The sequence below is a fragment of the Maylandia zebra genome, linkage group LG2, assembly GCF_041146795.1.
Source record: "Maylandia zebra isolate NMK-2024a linkage group LG2, Mzebra_GT3a, whole genome shotgun sequence".
Lineage (NCBI taxonomy): Eukaryota > Metazoa > Chordata > Actinopteri > Cichliformes > Cichlidae > Maylandia > Maylandia zebra.
In genome coordinates, this window is record NC_135168.1 from 36,201,577 (window position 1) to 36,219,376 (window position 17,800).

At 40.4% G+C, this 17,800-nt stretch overlaps 2 protein-coding genes across 3 annotated transcripts; one reads left to right on the forward strand and one right to left on the reverse strand.

Annotated features, from left to right (window-relative positions):
* Positions 1-1,013: 1,013 nt before the first annotated feature.
* On the reverse strand, positions 1,014-13,507 carry fam193b (family with sequence similarity 193 member B). Of its 2 annotated transcripts, none has more exons than XM_004541028.3 (10): positions 13,215-13,507; positions 11,016-11,294; positions 8,735-8,921; positions 6,002-6,220; positions 5,184-5,595; positions 4,903-5,086; positions 4,560-4,787; positions 1,764-2,823; positions 1,600-1,654; positions 1,014-1,464 (listed from the first exon to the last, which is right to left on the reverse strand). In XM_004541028.3, the coding sequence occupies exons 1-10, from the start codon at positions 13,371-13,373 to the stop codon at positions 1,368-1,370; spliced, it is 2,880 nt and encodes a 959-aa protein (XP_004541085.3). In that variant the 5' UTR covers positions 13,374-13,507; the 3' UTR covers positions 1,014-1,367. The 2 variants fall into 2 exon arrangements, with proteins under 2 accessions (XP_004541085.3, XP_004541084.3); XM_004541027.3 differs by having other exon boundaries at positions 1,600-1,675.
* Positions 13,508-13,591: 84 nt separating this feature from the next.
* On the forward strand, positions 13,592-17,686 carry mxd3 (MAX dimerization protein 3). The gene is made up of 6 exons (XM_004541026.4): positions 13,592-14,789; positions 15,476-15,575; positions 15,747-15,776; positions 15,903-16,017; positions 16,528-16,693; positions 16,856-17,686. Exons 1-6 carry the CDS (start codon positions 14,720-14,722, stop codon positions 16,966-16,968), a joined length of 594 nt encoding a protein of 197 aa, XP_004541083.1. The 5' UTR covers positions 13,592-14,719; the 3' UTR covers positions 16,969-17,686.
* The last annotated feature ends 114 nt before the right edge of the window (positions 17,687-17,800 follow it).

Consider the following 17,800-nt stretch of genomic DNA (forward strand, 5'->3'; position numbering starts at 1 on the left):
TCTCAGCACAGATTCAGGAAAAAAACAAAACATCATTCATTTCAATGAAAGCCATCAGCTAAAACATTGATACTGATGTGAAACTCAAGGCCGGTGTCAAAACCAAAGGTCTCCTTTGTGATATTTGCCATTGTAACATAGATCAAGATTGGGGTCTCACTGGGTTAGCTGAGGTGGAGGGTGCCATCGAGGTCACAGTAAAGGGAAAGTGAGTAATATGGTTGGAAAATGCATCCCAGACAGAGCCCATGACTAGGGCTCAAGTGGGCAAAAATTATTCATTCAGTATGTACAACAAACAAGGTTTTTTGTTCCAGTGGCAGAATGAACATTTCACACTGGTGTACTGTTACTGCTGGGATTCAGAAGGGTAAAAAAGTGTTTGAGAAACCGTGTTCAAGGGTGTCCTTTTAAAGATATACACATACAGAATGTATACTGGATATCACTTATAAGAGATAATTGTTCAAGACTAACATCACAGGAGGACTGACACTGAAGCGACAGACACTGAATTTTGGGACAGTGTTTAGATTTTTCTTTCATGCACGTCATGCATGGGGATGTATCTGCAGGGATACTTAACTGGATTTGTTTTTTGGATGCATTCTGTTGGCCAAATAAAATACATTTCTGTTAAATGTATTAAAACATTTTAGTGTTGCTGGTGTACCAACTGCCAAACATTCATTTCATAATAAAACAGGTTGGCAGAAAAATCATGCATTGTCACTTTTCGGTAATTGATTTTCTTTAAAATGAACATTAAACATTATTCCAATTCAAAACTGTGAGCAACCAGCAGAGGTACTGCGGCTTCTCTGCAAGTAATATAATGTAACTGTCTCCTCTGCTCCAAGAAGAGAAGACTGGTACGAGTGTTTATAAGACACATGGCCTCTAGTGTCTATTTCGACTGGTGGAGTGGATTGGAAAATAGAAATGTAGGACGTAATGGATGAGCACCAAATTCAATCAAGTGGAATTCAGACGTTTAACGACGTTAAAATGTCTCAGATTTGTGATAAAAAACATTTATTTAATGTACGGTTGCTGATTACATACTACATACTTAAGCACATGGATGCAGTTGATTCAACAGACTTTTTTTTTTTTTCCACTTTTGCATCTCTTACTTAGTGAACATTGCAAATAGTAGCAGAGGGTAGAGTTGGCTTTGAGTATGATCCCTGGCTTTGTTAGCCACACGTTTCAGTCTTCTGAATGGAGAGTATGATTTTGAACCAGGGTCCCTTGGCTTAGTATGGAAGAGAAGAAAACTGGGAATGAGAGATGGCCTTGGGCCAAATAGGGCTCTACCGAAAGAGTTTGTGGTGGGAAGTTTTTTTTTCTGGCACTCGTTCAAGTTATTGAGCTGCATTGGAAGAAACCTTTTTGAGGCTAAAGTTGGACCAATTCACTGCGACCTTCTGGCGAGTTTGCTTTGCAGAATCCAGGCAAAACCTACAGGGAACAAAAGACAAACAAGAGAGGGGAAAAGGTCATGTAAATATAACAGCTGAGCTAAAATATATAAACCCCCCCCCCCCCTCCCCCAAAAAACTCCACGTATCTGGACATTTATTGTGATGAGCTTACCGTTTGAAATATTCCACTTCCCGATCGATCTCATCCATTTCTGTTGGATCCACATCTTTAGGGAGAAATACATCATCTACAGTATAAACATAAAGAATTGAACATCAAGATAATTTAAAAAACCAGTAGTGATTAAGCATGCAATTACAGTTACTTTTCCATACCAATTGCACTGTTGGATTTTTCACCCTTGTTCTTGCTCTTCTTATTTTTCCCCTTGGACTGTTGCTGTTGTCCATTCGCTGGAATAGCGGGTTGTGTTTTGCTCTCTGAATCCTGCTCACACCGGCCTCCTCGTGTCTCTGGGTCGCTTTTCCCCCTTTGTGCACTCAAGGGGCCACCGTTTGCTCCATTTGTTGCATATTTGGATGGTCTGCCCTCTTCAGATTTCTTAGGCCCATTTTTCTGGTGGTCTGCGATAAGCTGGGGCTGTTTGTTTCCAGACTTTGAGCCACTAGATGCCGTTTCTTTAGACTCATTGGTTTTCTGTGCCTCGTTACCAGAGCCGGCTTTGGTTGGTTTGTTGGAATTTTGCTCTGACGCAGACTGTTCCTGTCTCTGCTTTTTATTCTTTTTTGACTTTGCACCATTGCTCCCAACAGTTGTGTTCTTAAGATCAGAGGCGTCCTCTTTTGATTTAGCTGTCGCTTGAGCTGGCACCTGTGGTAAATTGTCAGATCCAGTGGAAGTGCATCTTTCTGGTGAGCGAACTCTTATGAGCTTAGAGAGACTAGGGGTACTGTGCAACCGCTGGATGTCCTTTGTAGTTGCACTAACCCCTGATGCAGTGGTGGTGCTGGTGGTGCTATTAGAAGATGAGACAATGTTTGTGTCCTCCCATCCGTTAACCAGGTCCAGGTGGCTTTTAAAGGTTCCCAGCGAAAGAGGAGAGAGGTCAAGGTCTATCTGCTGCAAGTCAGAGGAACCATTCAGATGGGACAGTAAATGGTTTCCCTCCAACGTGGCTGCTTTCTTTGGGAAGTCATTGACATCCAGATTGAGGTCGTACATACTAAACGATGCCCGGATTGAGTCTTTGATGGTGTTTTTAATCTCTTCTAGCCGACTTGTGAGAAAACTATTAACGCGTTCAAGTTCCAGCTGAGGCCAGTCTAGCAACCGACTGGCTTCAGAACCATCAGGGATGGGCTCGTCGATAGGCTCAGATGGATTGGAGTGGGGGTCACTGCCTGCAGCGCCCGTGTTGCCCTGCTGAGCTTTTTCCTACAACAGACATGGTACAGGTAAGAAAGTGAAAACGGTACCCACATAGACACTAGGACTCTGTACTGAACACTTGCATAAAGTTAAAATATATACCCTAAAGGACTTTGTTGATACTGACCAAAATGTATCTAAAGGACTGAGTATTAGAAAATACCCAAGCCTGAAATCAAATATCTGTAATCTGTTATTATATTGTCACTTACAGTTGCAAGAATACTTAATTACTCAGAGGCGGTCTTATCTCACCCAAGTCACAACAACAGAAAAACATATTCTGACAAAACTAACCACACAAAAAGCAGTAGTGTTTATGTCTTCATAGAAGACGCTGAGTAATTCTCAGTTCAGTCTGAAAAAAAGTCAATGGACCTTTGTGCTAATGAGTTCTTGAAAAGATAAGACTCAACGGTTCTAATTAAGGAGGGGAGATTGTAAGCATGGGTTGTACAAGTGCCACTAATGGTAAATAAAGGCATACAAAGTCTGGTTATCAACCACAGTGACCTTTTAACAAGACCTTAACCTCCTAGGACCTGGCGTCCACATATGTGGACATCACATTTTGGGTTATGTAGACCCAAATACTCAATTTTGCTCTACAAGGGCCTGATATCCACTTACGAGAACATTATACTGCCACTGTTCTATCGAAATTTTAAACAAATATCCTCATATGTGGCTCTCATTTTTCTTAGAAACAAAAATCAGGTTAAAAAAATCTGGTAATTCTTTGTTTTTACATTCATCAGGTCCCAATCAGCCCAAATATCAAAGAGAAATTAAAAATGCATGCTGTGGAAGAGTTCGGGCCTTAGGAGGGAAAAGGAAGAATTACAGTAATGTACAATGCTAGAAAAGGCTAAAAACTATATCTAGAGTTTTGCTGGAGTTACTCAATCAACAGTAAGGGCAACAAACAGAGGAAAAGCAGACCATTCTCTGACATTTAGGAGAGGTTAAGCAATACAACAAGACAATGAAACATTGTGCATATTTATATAAACCAACGAATGGTTGAAAAAGAAGACAGTTTTTTGGAAGAAATCAGAGTCCTCAAATGAACCCTGCTGAGATGGTGCATGTTCAATTAATATGTCCCAGAAATAATGAAAGTTTGGTAGCAAGGGACAGTCCAAAATCTACCTCATCATTCCCTGCTCCACAAAACAAGTACATTGTGTGGATTTAGTTTAATCAAACTGATTTTGTCTATTGACTGAGAGAAGGATCAGACCACATTTTATGAATATGCAAAGATCCTGGTCATTTCAAAATTTTTAGCTGCAGTGTCTCATCTAAATTTAAAATATTTTCAATAAATCAAACTGTCTTTGATGCTATCTAAGAGGAAATTTTCCATCATTTGCTTCTCCATCAATTTGCACTTACTTCTTTGCAATGTGCTTTTCATCACTTCTTCCTCCCACATATAATTAATGAGGCCCACCTACCCATGAGATTACACAGGATTAGCATGTAACTAATCCAGAGTAAGTGTTTGCAGATTTCTCCTGCTGTTTGCACTGAAATCTCATCTGAAGTCTATTATTGAGCTGCTAGTGTCTAGTTAACCTTTCCTATTCAATAAGAGGAAATGTTATTGACATGGGTCTAATAGATTCCATGTTAAATATTAAAGTTCGCCAAATAATCTCAGCTTTAGACGTAAATAAACATGACTGAACTATAACTGAAAAACAGAAAACAACACACATTCAATAAAATTACCACACCTTTTTCTTTTGTTTGTGTCGAGCCCTTTTGGCAGCCTTGGCACTGTTGACAGGTTTGGGCTCAGAACTGTTTATAAAGTCTAGCAGCTCGTCCACGTCCCGGTTGTCGATGGCACCAGCCACTGTCAGTTCTGAATCTTGGCGCTGCTCCTCTTTACGCCGTGTCAGTCGTGAGCGAAGCTTCTCTCGGATCTCGGCGTAGTTTCGGCTGGTCGGTGCAGCTGGAGGCTGTGAGCAAATAATATTTCACAATACTGAGCTCTTCTCACAGAGTCACATTTGATGAATGAAAAAGCATACCTCTTTGTTAGTAAAACTTTTAAAGTGGTCGATCAAACCGTACCGCATTGTGTCCAAAGAACTCGCAGTAGCAGCAGTCGCAGTACTTCCCGTCTTTCTGATTTGTGGAAGAAGAGGCGCAGGAGCTCCTCTCAGAGCTGCTGTCTTCATCCTCACCCTCCTCCAGCTCAGACGAAGGGTGGCATAACGTCCCATTAGTCACCTTGTGCCCCTTACATGCTTGATCCCTACAAAAAAGAATGATAAACCCTTAGGATATAATTGTTCTCTGAATAAACACAGCTAAATAAGTGACAAAAAACAAGGCTGATTATTAAAACTCACCTGCATGCCCCAGGTGTTACATGACCTACATTGGAGGTGGCTACTGTTCCCGGATTGTGCCCATTACAGGAGTGGTTACAACCCACGACAGACGTGCCCAGTTTGCTGTGTTGTGCGTTCACAGCGGGAATGTGGGAGTTTTTGCACGGGCTGGGTTTATGGACAGATGTTGGGCTATCTGGGCTCAGAGAATTGATTTTGGCTGCGGGGCCGTGGAGGTTTGGTACCAGAGGGGAGAATGGCGCGTGCGCTGCGACGCCAGTGCCACAGGAGGAGGTCACGTGGCCGTGCTGCCCAGAGTTCGGCTTTGCGGGTAGGAGAGAGGAATGCTGGGAAGACAGGCCGGTGGGACTGTTGGGGGGTACCGATAAGTCTGTATGTTGATGGTGGTCACTGGGGTGGAAGGCTTCACCTGGACAATAACAAACCATGAATATGAATGAGTCACAGGTCACACATACAGAATCATCTCTTTCTAAAGTACATCAGTTAATTTTCAGGTCCACTAATCTTTTGACTGTAAGCTAAAGTATCCTATTAAAGTTCACTTCAAAGATGAGCTCAGAGCAAAATACAACTACAGGCTTGCAAAGTCTGAAAGAACAGTTACTGTGTTTTCTACAGTAATATATAATTAGGTGTTTCTATTAAAGGACAAAAATAAAGAAACAATTAAAATAAAAATATCTTGTTAAACCTAAATCATTCGCCTATTATACACTCTTAACTTTAATGCTGCACATTTTGATTTGAAACTTGAGTTTTCTTCTTTGCTGGCTTTAATAAAAGCTCCTGAACTCATTGAAGAATAAAATTACCTGGTGGCGTTGGTCGACGGCACATGGTCTTGAAGTGCTTGGGAGTGGTCTTACAAAGGTCTGCTGAGGTAGAGAGTGCGTTCCCAGCAGAGGATCCACTGGAATTCTGGGCTGATGGGTGACTGTAGGGACATACTTTGTTCCCTGACGTTTTAGCCGATTTCCCTGGCGCTTCATTAAGTCCTCTTTTCTCATGACAGGTTGAAATTCCTGTTATACCTGCAGACATTTAAAAAAGACCGTTACAAATAAAGGGGAACAGTGCTTTTAACTTTCACCATGGGTAAATATGAATTTACCGCCTATGAGCAGTTTGTGTTTTAAAAAATAACTCTCTTTTCTTTGGAGACATGTTTTGACATTAAAAAGGAAAACAGCTATGTAAAACATTTTCAGTCCCGAAGCATAAATCCCTTTCTGCTAGCTAAAATAACATCAAGACAGCACTAAATTTTAATAATTTATTTAACATGCTTATTTCTGCTGTGCAAAACTGACTGCACCTATTACTGGTAATCACACACACTTGTCAGGAGAAGTTACAAATCCGCGTAACATAATGCCTGCCTAAACATTTTTTGCTATATACAGCGAAATATAATTGGGATGCCAATTAGGATGCGGGTAGTGTATTTCACAGCTAAACACCTCTCCTACAGCTTCATTCTTTCTTAATTAATTTAAGGAAAACATACCAGTCTATTTTAGAAGGAAACAGCCGCCTTCACAAAGGGCATGGATCATTTAACTAGTCTTTCACTTACTCCTCTTTAAATGCCATTTGGTGCCATGAACCATCCAAATATTTAACTAGAAATTCAATCACATTTACGCAGCAGGGAAAGGGTTTTGAAGGGAGCAAAGAAAAGTGAGAAATCAGACAAAAACAAAGTCATCTTAGTTGTTTGTCAGGTCTAAGTAATAAATCACAGCCTAATGATCCATTCCCACTGAATGCATCATTCATCATGTGAAATGGGAACTTTAAAAACAGTTAATGAGACTTCCTGTGAATTGTGCATAACTCGCAGCGTTAGAACTTTAAAATTGAGGATTAATCCAGTTCGGAAGCGAGGCTGACTCTCAAAGTTTGTTAATGTCAATATAACTGAATAAACATTAAAGTCTGTGGCTTGTGTCACGTGCACAAGTCTCTGCACGTGCCTCCTTGGATTTTTATACATGGTTATACATGAGAAACTTGCTGTTCAGCGCTGTTCACTGTTACACTTCACCAAGCTCTTGCGCAATGGGGAATTGTGGAGTTTCTGTCTGTTATTCTGAAGTCTTGCCCTTACTAAGGAATTAAAAATAAATAAATAAATAAACTGAAATGAATGAAATATTTGTTCCTGCTAATCATCATAAACCCAGTTCACAGTATGAAACTCTTTTATTTATCCTGTTGTTTAAACAATTTAGTTAACACACTTGTACTGTGTTTGAAAATTAGTATCATTAAACAGTTTCTTACAATTAAGTAAGATTTATCCAATCAAAAATCGCCATGCACCTTCCTCTCTTGATTTCTTATATTCAGATTTGGGGATTTTTTTGTGTAAAAATATAAATGCAATATTTCCTAACTAAATATTTTGCATTCTTCTCGGGGAACAGAAATGTAAAAACTGTATAAAGCCTGATTAATAACTTGTGTTTCATTCTGTTTATACACTTGAGTTAAAATGCTATACAATGCATATTTCTACTTTGAAATAAAACAGGCAAGGTGCTTGCAAGTGTGTAAGTGCTAATGAAATGAAGTAAAAATGAGCTATGATGGATGTTTGCTTTCCATTAAAAGCAAAATAAAAAATGTTATGGGAGCCAAGCAGCGTGGTCTACCTGTCATGTTTCGCTGATGCGCGATGATGCATTAACCCATGACGACATGTTCCAGGATTAACACTTGAGTTTTGGACTGTGAGGTCTAATAATAAATGCTTCTTTCTGACTAATCAATATGATTAAACTGAACTCGAGTTTTGCCAGCATAACTCTTTCACTTTGGATTTGTGACTGATGCTGATATAACATTACTATAATATTACAACCAAAAGATGTAAGTAATTCCTTAAAAAGAAAACTATATACTTTGCACATAATAGATGAAATCCCTAAGAATGAGCCATTCCTCTGACATGTGGCCTGAATACCTGCACATGTATCGATGAAGTGTGTCTTCCAACTGCTTTTTTTACAAACGTATTTATAACTTTCTATTCATTTACTTTGCTTTAGCTGTTGTTAATCCCACCATCAGTCTTTCCTACTGCTGAGCCATCGAGCTGTATAACCCTGTTTTCATTCCATACATCTTTCCTCTCTCTTGTTGTTACACAAACTAAATAGTACCCATGATTTCCTTCTCAACATTGTATAAATGATGACCTTCACAGGCAACTGTATTTTAAAAACAATTTCACAGTCTTTACATTTTTTAACATTAAAACATTACTGCACGTCCTATAATGCTGACTTTTAATGAGTGTAATCTTTTACATCGTGCATTTAAGTTCTTCTATGATCATTTCGATTAACAGCTGAACAAAGTGACCTAAAATGAACCTCACACACAGTACTGCTAAAACAGCCAAGGAACTAAATCTAACCAAAATTCTGTCCATTTGCCAAAACTGAAGCTTGCAACACAGCCTGAAATTCAGGATGGTGATGTTTTCAGCGTTTATTGTCAGTCGCTGCATGCTTTTCTTTTACTCTGTGACGACAGACCTTGTTGTGAGTGTGAAGAAGTGCTGTGGTTGCAGTGTTCCCCTCCGTTGGTGTGGGCAGAGTTCCAGAGACCCGACAGTTTGTGAGCCGACAGGAAAGAACTCGGGTCCCAGTCCACAGTACTTTGCTCTGGGTAACCGTTCCCACAGCTCTGGGACTTACAGGAGGAAGAGTGTGACAATGGTACCTAAATAAATAAACAAACAAAAAGAAAACACCCCAGTATAAATCATGTGGCTGCAAACAGTGTCTTGCAGTTTGGTAGCAGCTGCAACTAACTTGCAGATAAGCAATGAAAATCATTTTACTTGCGTGTTTTGCTTTAATACTTAAGAAAAAAAAAAAACACATATTAAAGAATGCTTTAAGTCACCATAAGTCACTTTTTTGCAACTCTGCCTGCTGTTCTCATTTTGAAACTTTTAACATTTAACCCACATGTCAGCAAAACGTCATGACCACGACACTCATCAGCAGTCCAGCTGAAGTATTGTGATATATTAAGTTTAAAAAAATGCTTTCCATGTAAATTATTTACAAAAATAACTAACAAAGAAAGCTTATTGGCTGCTTCTGTCTTACATATGCAGCAGAGATTACAGAAAAACCAAAGCAGACAATTACTTTCCTTCATTGCAGGCTTGTTTCTGTCACATTAGGAAAAAAAACACCAGAAGAATCATTGACCTTGGTAGACCTTGTGCTCTCAAAGTGCCTTTCTGATCACAGTTATGGTTAGAGGTTCATATAAACTCATCCTAGACATGAATTACATGGTAATTCTGGGGTTTTTAATGACTTATTTGAACTGTTCTTTTGCCAGGATGTAATTGGGTGCATAAACAATAACTTCGTGCACAGCTTTAATTTATTTTGAAATTTTCTCTAATCCACACATGGTCAAATTATACATACAGTCACTTAAATCTTTTAAGGAGTGAATGCTGAAGCTTCTACAATGTGTTTTAGCTTGACAAGGCCATGGCTTATTAATTTCTCGTTAGTAATCACTAATCACAGTTGACTACAACTTTACCTTTGTCAGAATAAGAAGGATTTGTTCAACAAAACTCAGAACAATGGGAAAGTCCAAAGAACTCAATGAAAATCTAAAGCAGACAATTTTAGATTTACACCTCATGCCCATGATGAGTGTACGTAAAATTCTAATCACAATTTATATATCTAGCAGATATGAACAAAAATTTTTAAATATGAATGGGGGGGGGGGGGGGAAGCACCCTTAGTATCTGTCTCCTGAACTGCAGAGTGCAAAGCTGGGTTTCCAGCAGAGAAGTTGTTAGACCAACTGCTGCTGCAGGGTTAACGGAGCATAATCCACCTGCAAAACTGCATATTGGTTGGCAAAGCTGGAACAGCTGTGTGGTGTAGATGCATGCTTCACACTGCTGCAGGTGCAAGAAAGGATAAAAGTGACTGGTTTAGCCTACATAATGAGGGAATATAAGTGGGTGGATATCAGCTAAATGGTCTCAAGCCATAAAAATTTCTTGTTTTTTTTTTTTTTTTAACTTGTTAAAGGTTGTTTAGTTCTACCTGGAGTTTCAGACTGTTTTATATGTGTACAAAACTGTTAACAGTAACAGCAGGCAAGTTAGGTTAGGTCTGTTTTGTTTTGGAACAGATCAACAGTAAGGATGCCATAAAGGTGACAACCAAACGCAAGTCAGAAAGATCGATTTAACACTTGGTGTCCCATTTGGGAATACTTGGGATTTTGGTCTGTAGAAGACCAAGACTGTGGAACCTTAACTGTCCTGACTGATTAACAAATAATCCAGAGATAAAAGCTTCACGTCATAGTTTCCTAATGGTTTTATTATCTTCACAACTCATTCTGAGGAAAAGATCCTTGTTGTTCCATGTTACTGAAAGCAGAGCTCTCTCAGAACCTCAAAGGTTCATTCAGTAAAACTTAATCTAATAATTATACTTGCTTATTTTGTCAGTTGTAGGTATTTAGATCTTTAGTAACAGGTTTATTTGTGGTATTGGTTTGCCCTCTTGTGGTCATGATGTAATATTTAAATAGTTCCAACCTGTGTGGCTCTTTTGAACAAATAAGTGACCTCTGGCACCTTTTGACAGCCCTAACAGCAAAGGTGAGATTTAGAGAGATTTATTTTGCAGAAACAGTGTTGATGACTAATAATGAGGTAACCTCAGTAGGATAAAGAAACATAGTTTAACTAAACATTAGTAAACAGAGGCTTTGAAAAGTACTCAGACATGTGACCCAGATCAGTCCTGTTTTATTTACCGGTGTTGGCTGCTCCTGTGTGCTCCGCTTCTCCTCCTCTTCTACACTCCTGCAGCAGCTCTGACAGATCCACAGAGGCACCTCTCCCAGCAGGGACTGAGATAGTGAGGGCACAGCATCAGCGAGCTTACGCCCTGGCGCCTCCCGCAATAAAGCTTGGGAGAGCGCAGGCACGGCGTTGGCCAGCTTCGTTCCATGGCCCCCGGGAAGCCCGTTCACAGAACTCGCTCCCCAGTCCTTAAATTCACGATGGCACAGGAGACAGCAGGTGTGCATAGGCTAGGCAGAAAAAGAGAGAAGAAAGCGTTCCATATATAAGATGTGTTGACTGATTGATGCATATAATCGCAACAGATATCACAGACTAAAACATATATTAATTAAGCTCATAATACTGTGCACGCAATACATACCAAAGTGCTAAAAAGCAATGACAAAGATCAAATTATTTCCTCGCTGGACCTTTTGCAAGCATTGTGTGACAGAACCATCATAAGAAAAAACAAAACAAACAAAAAGCAAAAAGTAACACCACAAAAACAAATAAAAATAACAATAACAAATAAATGTAATTTAACCATCATGTTAACTTTAACACATAGTAAAATTATGTAGTAGATTCACTCTCTGCAATGCTCCACGCTTAATCAATCAAGGTTTGTGCCCTAGATCAAAGCCTGAAAAGCAAACTGATTATGCTTGTAATTCATGGTTTAGGGGGAAACGATTCAAAACACATTCACAGTCAGCTCAAAATTAAACTGCATCCTTAACGATCAATGTCAAGAAACTTTGGTGTTTTGGTGATTTTTCTAGATAAATGTTTAAATGTTCAATGAGGGTGGATTACCTATCTTTAACCCTTGTGTATAACATTCACAACCATTCTCTCACCGTTACAGTAGGGGGATATTTCATTCAATACTCTTGCACCCACAGTCCCTAGACTTTGATTTAGATGAGGGAAAAGTTCTCCTTAACAGGAAAAAGCAGGTGAGAAAAAACTAAAGATCAATTGGAATAATATGTCTTTTGCAAAAGGGACAAACATCTAGAATACCAGATTACAAACATATTAGAAATATAAGCCAGAGCTAAGCAACTTTCAAGAGACATCAAAACATGTGCTTATATGACTGTAGAAGTGCTGTGTTGCCAGTTTGAAGGTACAGTTGGCTATATCCTATATAGTGTGGTACCTTAAGAAATCATGAATAGAGCTTCTCCATAACAGTTTACATAAAAATGAACATTCACTGTTATGCTAGGACTTAGTTCGATTATTTTTGGTACAGTACTAAAAAGCTCTATGGAAAAAAGCTGATCGATCCGTTTAGGGGCTTAAGTTTGCGTTATAAAAATGTAATTAACAGGTCCCAGCTGCAGCGGACAGGTTGCAGGTTATAAAGCTCAGGCCAGGTGTAATATCAGCTGGTTGTTAATAAGACAGTTTTCCAGCCTGCAGATGGATAAATTTTATTTATTTATTTTAAGCGGTTACCCTCAACATCAAAGACACTTCTGATTCAGCTAAGCATCATTAGCTCACAAGTTAACTGCTTATACTGAAACTTTTTTACATTAGCTCCTGTTACAGATTGATACTTGATTCTGGTACGACAAAAAACTAATAGGAACTAGTCTGACAGCTCCCCTAATTGATAACCCGTTATGTTTCAAGTTTTTAAGCTAATTAACTGGTTGATTAGCTAGTAGCTGGTTAGCCTCTGCTGGCTGAGTAGGTCCTGTGGAGGGGATCAAGTGCAGGCAGCAAGCACGTTTGCAGCACGCTAGCTGAAGATGATAGCTTGGCTAACGTTAGCTGGGCGGATGAAGTCTTGTAAGCGATGGAAATGGGACGACCCTGCCCGAGGTACAATGTCACCTGTCCGGTATAAGGGACTGGCTGCAATGGTGATCACAGTGCCTAAAAATGCGTCTGGTGGGAACTATTCTACTCGGTAAGTTGAGCTTAATATTTATTTAATTACAATTCACACGACATAAAGGTATACATACATCGCTGCTAAATTACAACTAAAATAGCTTCCCACCAAGAAGCGGGTGCATATAATTGCACCTCTCCATGATTGAGCTGATAGAATAGAAGCACAATGGAGGATGCTTGGATTAGCTGAGTAGTGCTAGCTAGGCTAGCTAGCCTATTTTAAAGGCAGCGTTTGGCTCGCAGCTAGCTACCTGGTTCGCCTTGGTAGTGGGAAGCCTATCCAGCCCAGCATCTCCGCCGCCACCGCCAGCTGCATCGCCGGGAGAGACGGGGCTCTTCGGAGCGGTCTGCTGTCCAGGCACAAGCTCCTTCTGGGCGACCCCTTGCTGCTTGCTTTTCTTCCTTGCCATTACGACCTTGTTTATAGTACGCTTTGACCAAGTTTGCACCAGTTTCGGTGATTTTAAGAGCACACTTTCGTTTCTTCTCGGACCTCAAAATGTTCTCTATCTCCTCCAGTCAAGACAACAGTCAATATGGCGGAGGACTCGCACACTCAGGAGTTCAAAGGTTAAACATACTGCTGGCAAAGAGGCTTCACTCCCGCATGGAGTATGCGGCTGCAAGCATATTCTCGCGGTGAAGCCAGGGGCCGCCATATTTAGTTAGGCAAACGTCTCCTCCCACTTTCCATTGGTATATATAATGTTTATTGAATTTTTTATTATTTATTGTCTTTATTGAGCAAACTTTAATACGTTTGAGTGTTTTCTATCCTTAAACATTTTGTTATCGAAATAAAATGTTTAGACTTGAGCTGTTTTTAGACGTTGAGGGAGACAGTGAAACTGAAATATATGAACTGAAATAAATGTGTAAGAGTTGGTTTGGTAACGGGAGCTACCTCACAAACAATCATCTTGTTGTGAAATGTTATCATTGACAATGTCGATAAACAAAATTAGAAAAATAGTGCCGTGTGAAAGACTTTTTTTTCAATAAACTTTATGGAAGGACAGGGACCAATCAGTGTTAGGTGCTTTCAGTGCTTTCGGAAATATTTTGATGGAGGTATAACACAGATATTGTTTGTTATATATAAAGAGTACAATTATAGCATTATTTCTTGGTTTATCATTTGCATAGCATAGGATTTTACATAAATGCTAACATAACATTAGACATATGGCGCATTCTAGGTTGCAAACAACGATTGTACAGATTCCACCAAAACCCAGAATTCCCTGGATTAAATGAGCAAATTTGCCATAAACGACTTTTAGAAAAACAAACAGACAAAAACACCACTACTTAGCAATGCAAGTTGAACATGAAGGGAAATATGAAAAATAATTTGAACAGAACAAAAAGCGCTGACGCTATCCTGCTGACCATTATTTTTCTGAAGTTCAACTTTGACCCTAATAAAAAGACTTTTCAGAAGAAAAGCATATTGATTTGGATGAATCGATAGATAGTGTGGGGCATGTGGCGTGATAAGTTTAATGATAATATCCGAGTGGTTAGAGAATTTAGTCAAAATATTACGTAGAACGGTATAACCTGGAATGTTTATACACAATTTATTGAACATTTCCGAGTTTGCGTGGGGCTCCTGAACGCACCACCGGTTTAGCGTTGTGTGGATTGAGGACGTAGCTCAGACACTGCTTCATCCACTTCGGGCTCTTGACGCTTGTACCACAGTAGCTTGTTTACCTGCTGCCGTTTCATTTGAGCAAAAAAAACCAAAACAATGGAAGGACAAGTGTGCAACATCCAGGTGCTTCTTCGGGCTGCCGAGTTTCTGGAGAGAAGAGAGCGGGGTAAGTGCTTTATGTCAACTGTCAGCCTAGAGAGGGGAGTTGATTGGTTATTGTTAAAACAACGATGAATCCACAATAAACCGGTGGCAAGTATGCACCTACACATAACGTAGAAACATCATACCGTGCAGCTGTTTAAGATTTAACCTGGATTCTAGGTGCAAGGTTATTTTTGGGCGGTGTTTTGCCATTTGACTCTGACCTACATATCGGTCGCATCTTTGTACTCAAAGGCGCCAATCTGGACCAGTTTGAAAATGAATCCGGGCGCCGCTGAGCGTTCGCTCCGGTGAATGAAAGGGGGGGGGGGGGGGGGGGATGAGGAAAGCCTATAAAGTATAACTTTTATTCATTGCTTACTAGCTGTAGACGCTATCCCGACTCCTTTTTTACGCGTGAGGTTGTAAGGCTGGTTGGATAAAAGCGAACAGATAGTGGATGATGGCGCCAAAAGCAAAACGTCCAGCTGATGACAACGGTAGACTGCGTTCAGCCTCCTTTTCTCCCACCTCCCCTACAGCACGGATAGTATATCACACTTTAATTACGCCGTAATAAAAGTTGATTTGTCCCACCGGCATTCGCACATGTTAATATGAGGGCACCTTTAACGTCGCAGCCAGTGTGCACTGTGATTTTGCCGGCGATTGTTGTGTAACACAGCTGTGATGCGTCTCCCTGCGCAGAGGCAGAACATGGGTATGCTTCCGTCTTGCCTCTCAGTCCAGCTCAGTTCGACAGGAGAAGCAAGCAGAAGAGCAAGAAGATATCTGCTGGTGGCAATAGGTGAATGCATTACATAACAAATAACTGACGACAGGGTGTGGCTCGGTCTGACTTTCAGTTTTGATAAGGCACCCTTTCAACCTTGAATACCTCTCACGCAGTAGCTGCTGAGTAGGAATGCACTGTTGTGAATGTTTGACCAAACTGTCTGTTTGTTTACTTTGTTTGCAGGTCTGTTCATAATGAGCTGGAGAAAAACAGGTAATGGGCTTTTCTTCGTAATGCTACAGTAAAAGTTCATGTGTGTCAGATCAAGAGATTAAAAAAACCCCAAAAAGAGGGAAGTGTGGATTTGCAGCTTGACTTCTTTCTCATTGTGCTTTGCAGACGGGCACAGCTGAGGCACTGCCTGGAGCAGCTGAAGAAGCAGGTCCCACTGTCATCGGACTCGATGAGGAACACCACTCTGAACCTGCTGAGACGAGCCCAGCTTCACATAAAGGTGCGAGATGTCTGAATTTGCATTGAATCTGACTCGAGTTTGGTTTACTTGTCATCCCAGCCATGTTTAAAATGTGGTGCTTTTCTCAGGGACACAATACGTGTTAAAGGGAGACCGCACAAGACAAAACAGAGAACAATGCTGAATCATGAAGTGGGGTAACACTGTGGTGTGGTGGTTAGCACTGCTGCCTCACAGCAAGAATATCCTGTGTTTAAATCCAGCCTCTCTGTGTGCAGTTTGCATGTTCTCCCTCTGTCTGTGTGCTCTCTGCGGGTAGTTCGATTTACTCCCAAAGTCCAAAGACATGCATGTAATTGGTGTTTCTAAAGTTAAGCATTTAAATTAGTCAAGAACATTAAATATTCTGAATATATATGAATATTGTGTGTATAGAAAGTGGCTTGTTTTGTGCATTTTACAGAGCTTTTAGCAATCTCAATTTTTGCTTTTGCCTGTACTGTTTATCCTTTCTTCATTGCTCTGCTCCTGCACCTTTTTCCCGTTCAGAAGCTGCAGGAGCAGGATGAGCGTGCAGAGCAGCTGAAGGATCGTCTGCGCTGGGAGCAGCAAGAGCTGCGGGTTCGGCTGGAGCAGCTGCAGAGGGGCACGGAGAGGATGAGGAACGACAGCCAGGGGTCAACCATGTCCTCCGAGAGGTCGGACTCAGACAGAGGTAAGCCCCTCGGGTTTTTTTTATTTCACGTTCAAATTATTTCAGTCCTATTAGGAGCTGGCTGTCTCCTCAAAGGCAAATTGCAAGTTCAAGCTTAATGTGACGAGCGAAGTTTGCCGTATTTCTGCTGACGGATCGGATCTGTGCTCGGGTTTGTTGCAGAGGACGTTGAGGTTGATGTGGAGAGCATTGTGTTTGTGGACTCTGATGGACTGAGCATTACGCACACCGGCGCGGACCACTGTTACTCCAGCCTGGAAAAGGCCTGGCTATGACGGCAGTACACGAGTGGTAACTGGTTTATTGTCACCGGACGGACAGGAAGAGGAGGAAAAACATTCCAAAAACAAAGGATGGGGGAGAATGGAAGAAGATGTTACTGTACAACTGAACATTTTTTTGGCATTCTCTTGTCAGCACACGTCGGACAAAAAGCTAAAAGCCAACCTTTGGTTATGAAAGAGAGGTGTCCATTTGCACTGAATAGCAGTAAAATTCACTGGGCCGTGTCGTCACCAAACATACTCGTGTGTGTTCTAGCATCAGTCATTAATGCTATTTTCCCCCAAAGCCATGAGGTGTCAAACTTCGTATCATTCATGCAGCTCTAATAATTCATTTTTTTAAGGGCTTTTAAAATTCAGATAAGGGCTTTTATTCTAAACTTTTAACTTATTCTTTACTACAGAATGTCTGTACTGAATTCTGCCTTAAATCAGATCTGGTTTAGTATGCTATTCAGCTTTTACCTAGCACTAAGCTTATATCTCAGTATGCCACGTTTAGCATGCACTTAAACATTAATCTTGCTATGTCGGGGTTTTTTGTGTTTGTGTCCTATTGTATATCTAAGTGCAGTCATATACTTTGCTCCTTTTTATTCTATTGCACATAATTTCCAAATGTTGCACTTGTTTTGTCTCAAAAAGATTTGAAAGCAGCAAACAGAAGCAGGTCATATTTGCACATCGACATCAGGAAAATTCAGTAACATTGCCAAATATGAATTAGTTCACAATTTAAGAACTTAAAACTGTGAGAGGAGCACTTGGGAGCTGCTCACCGAGGCCTAATGGCAGTTTTATTCACTGCTAATGTTTCCTAGAA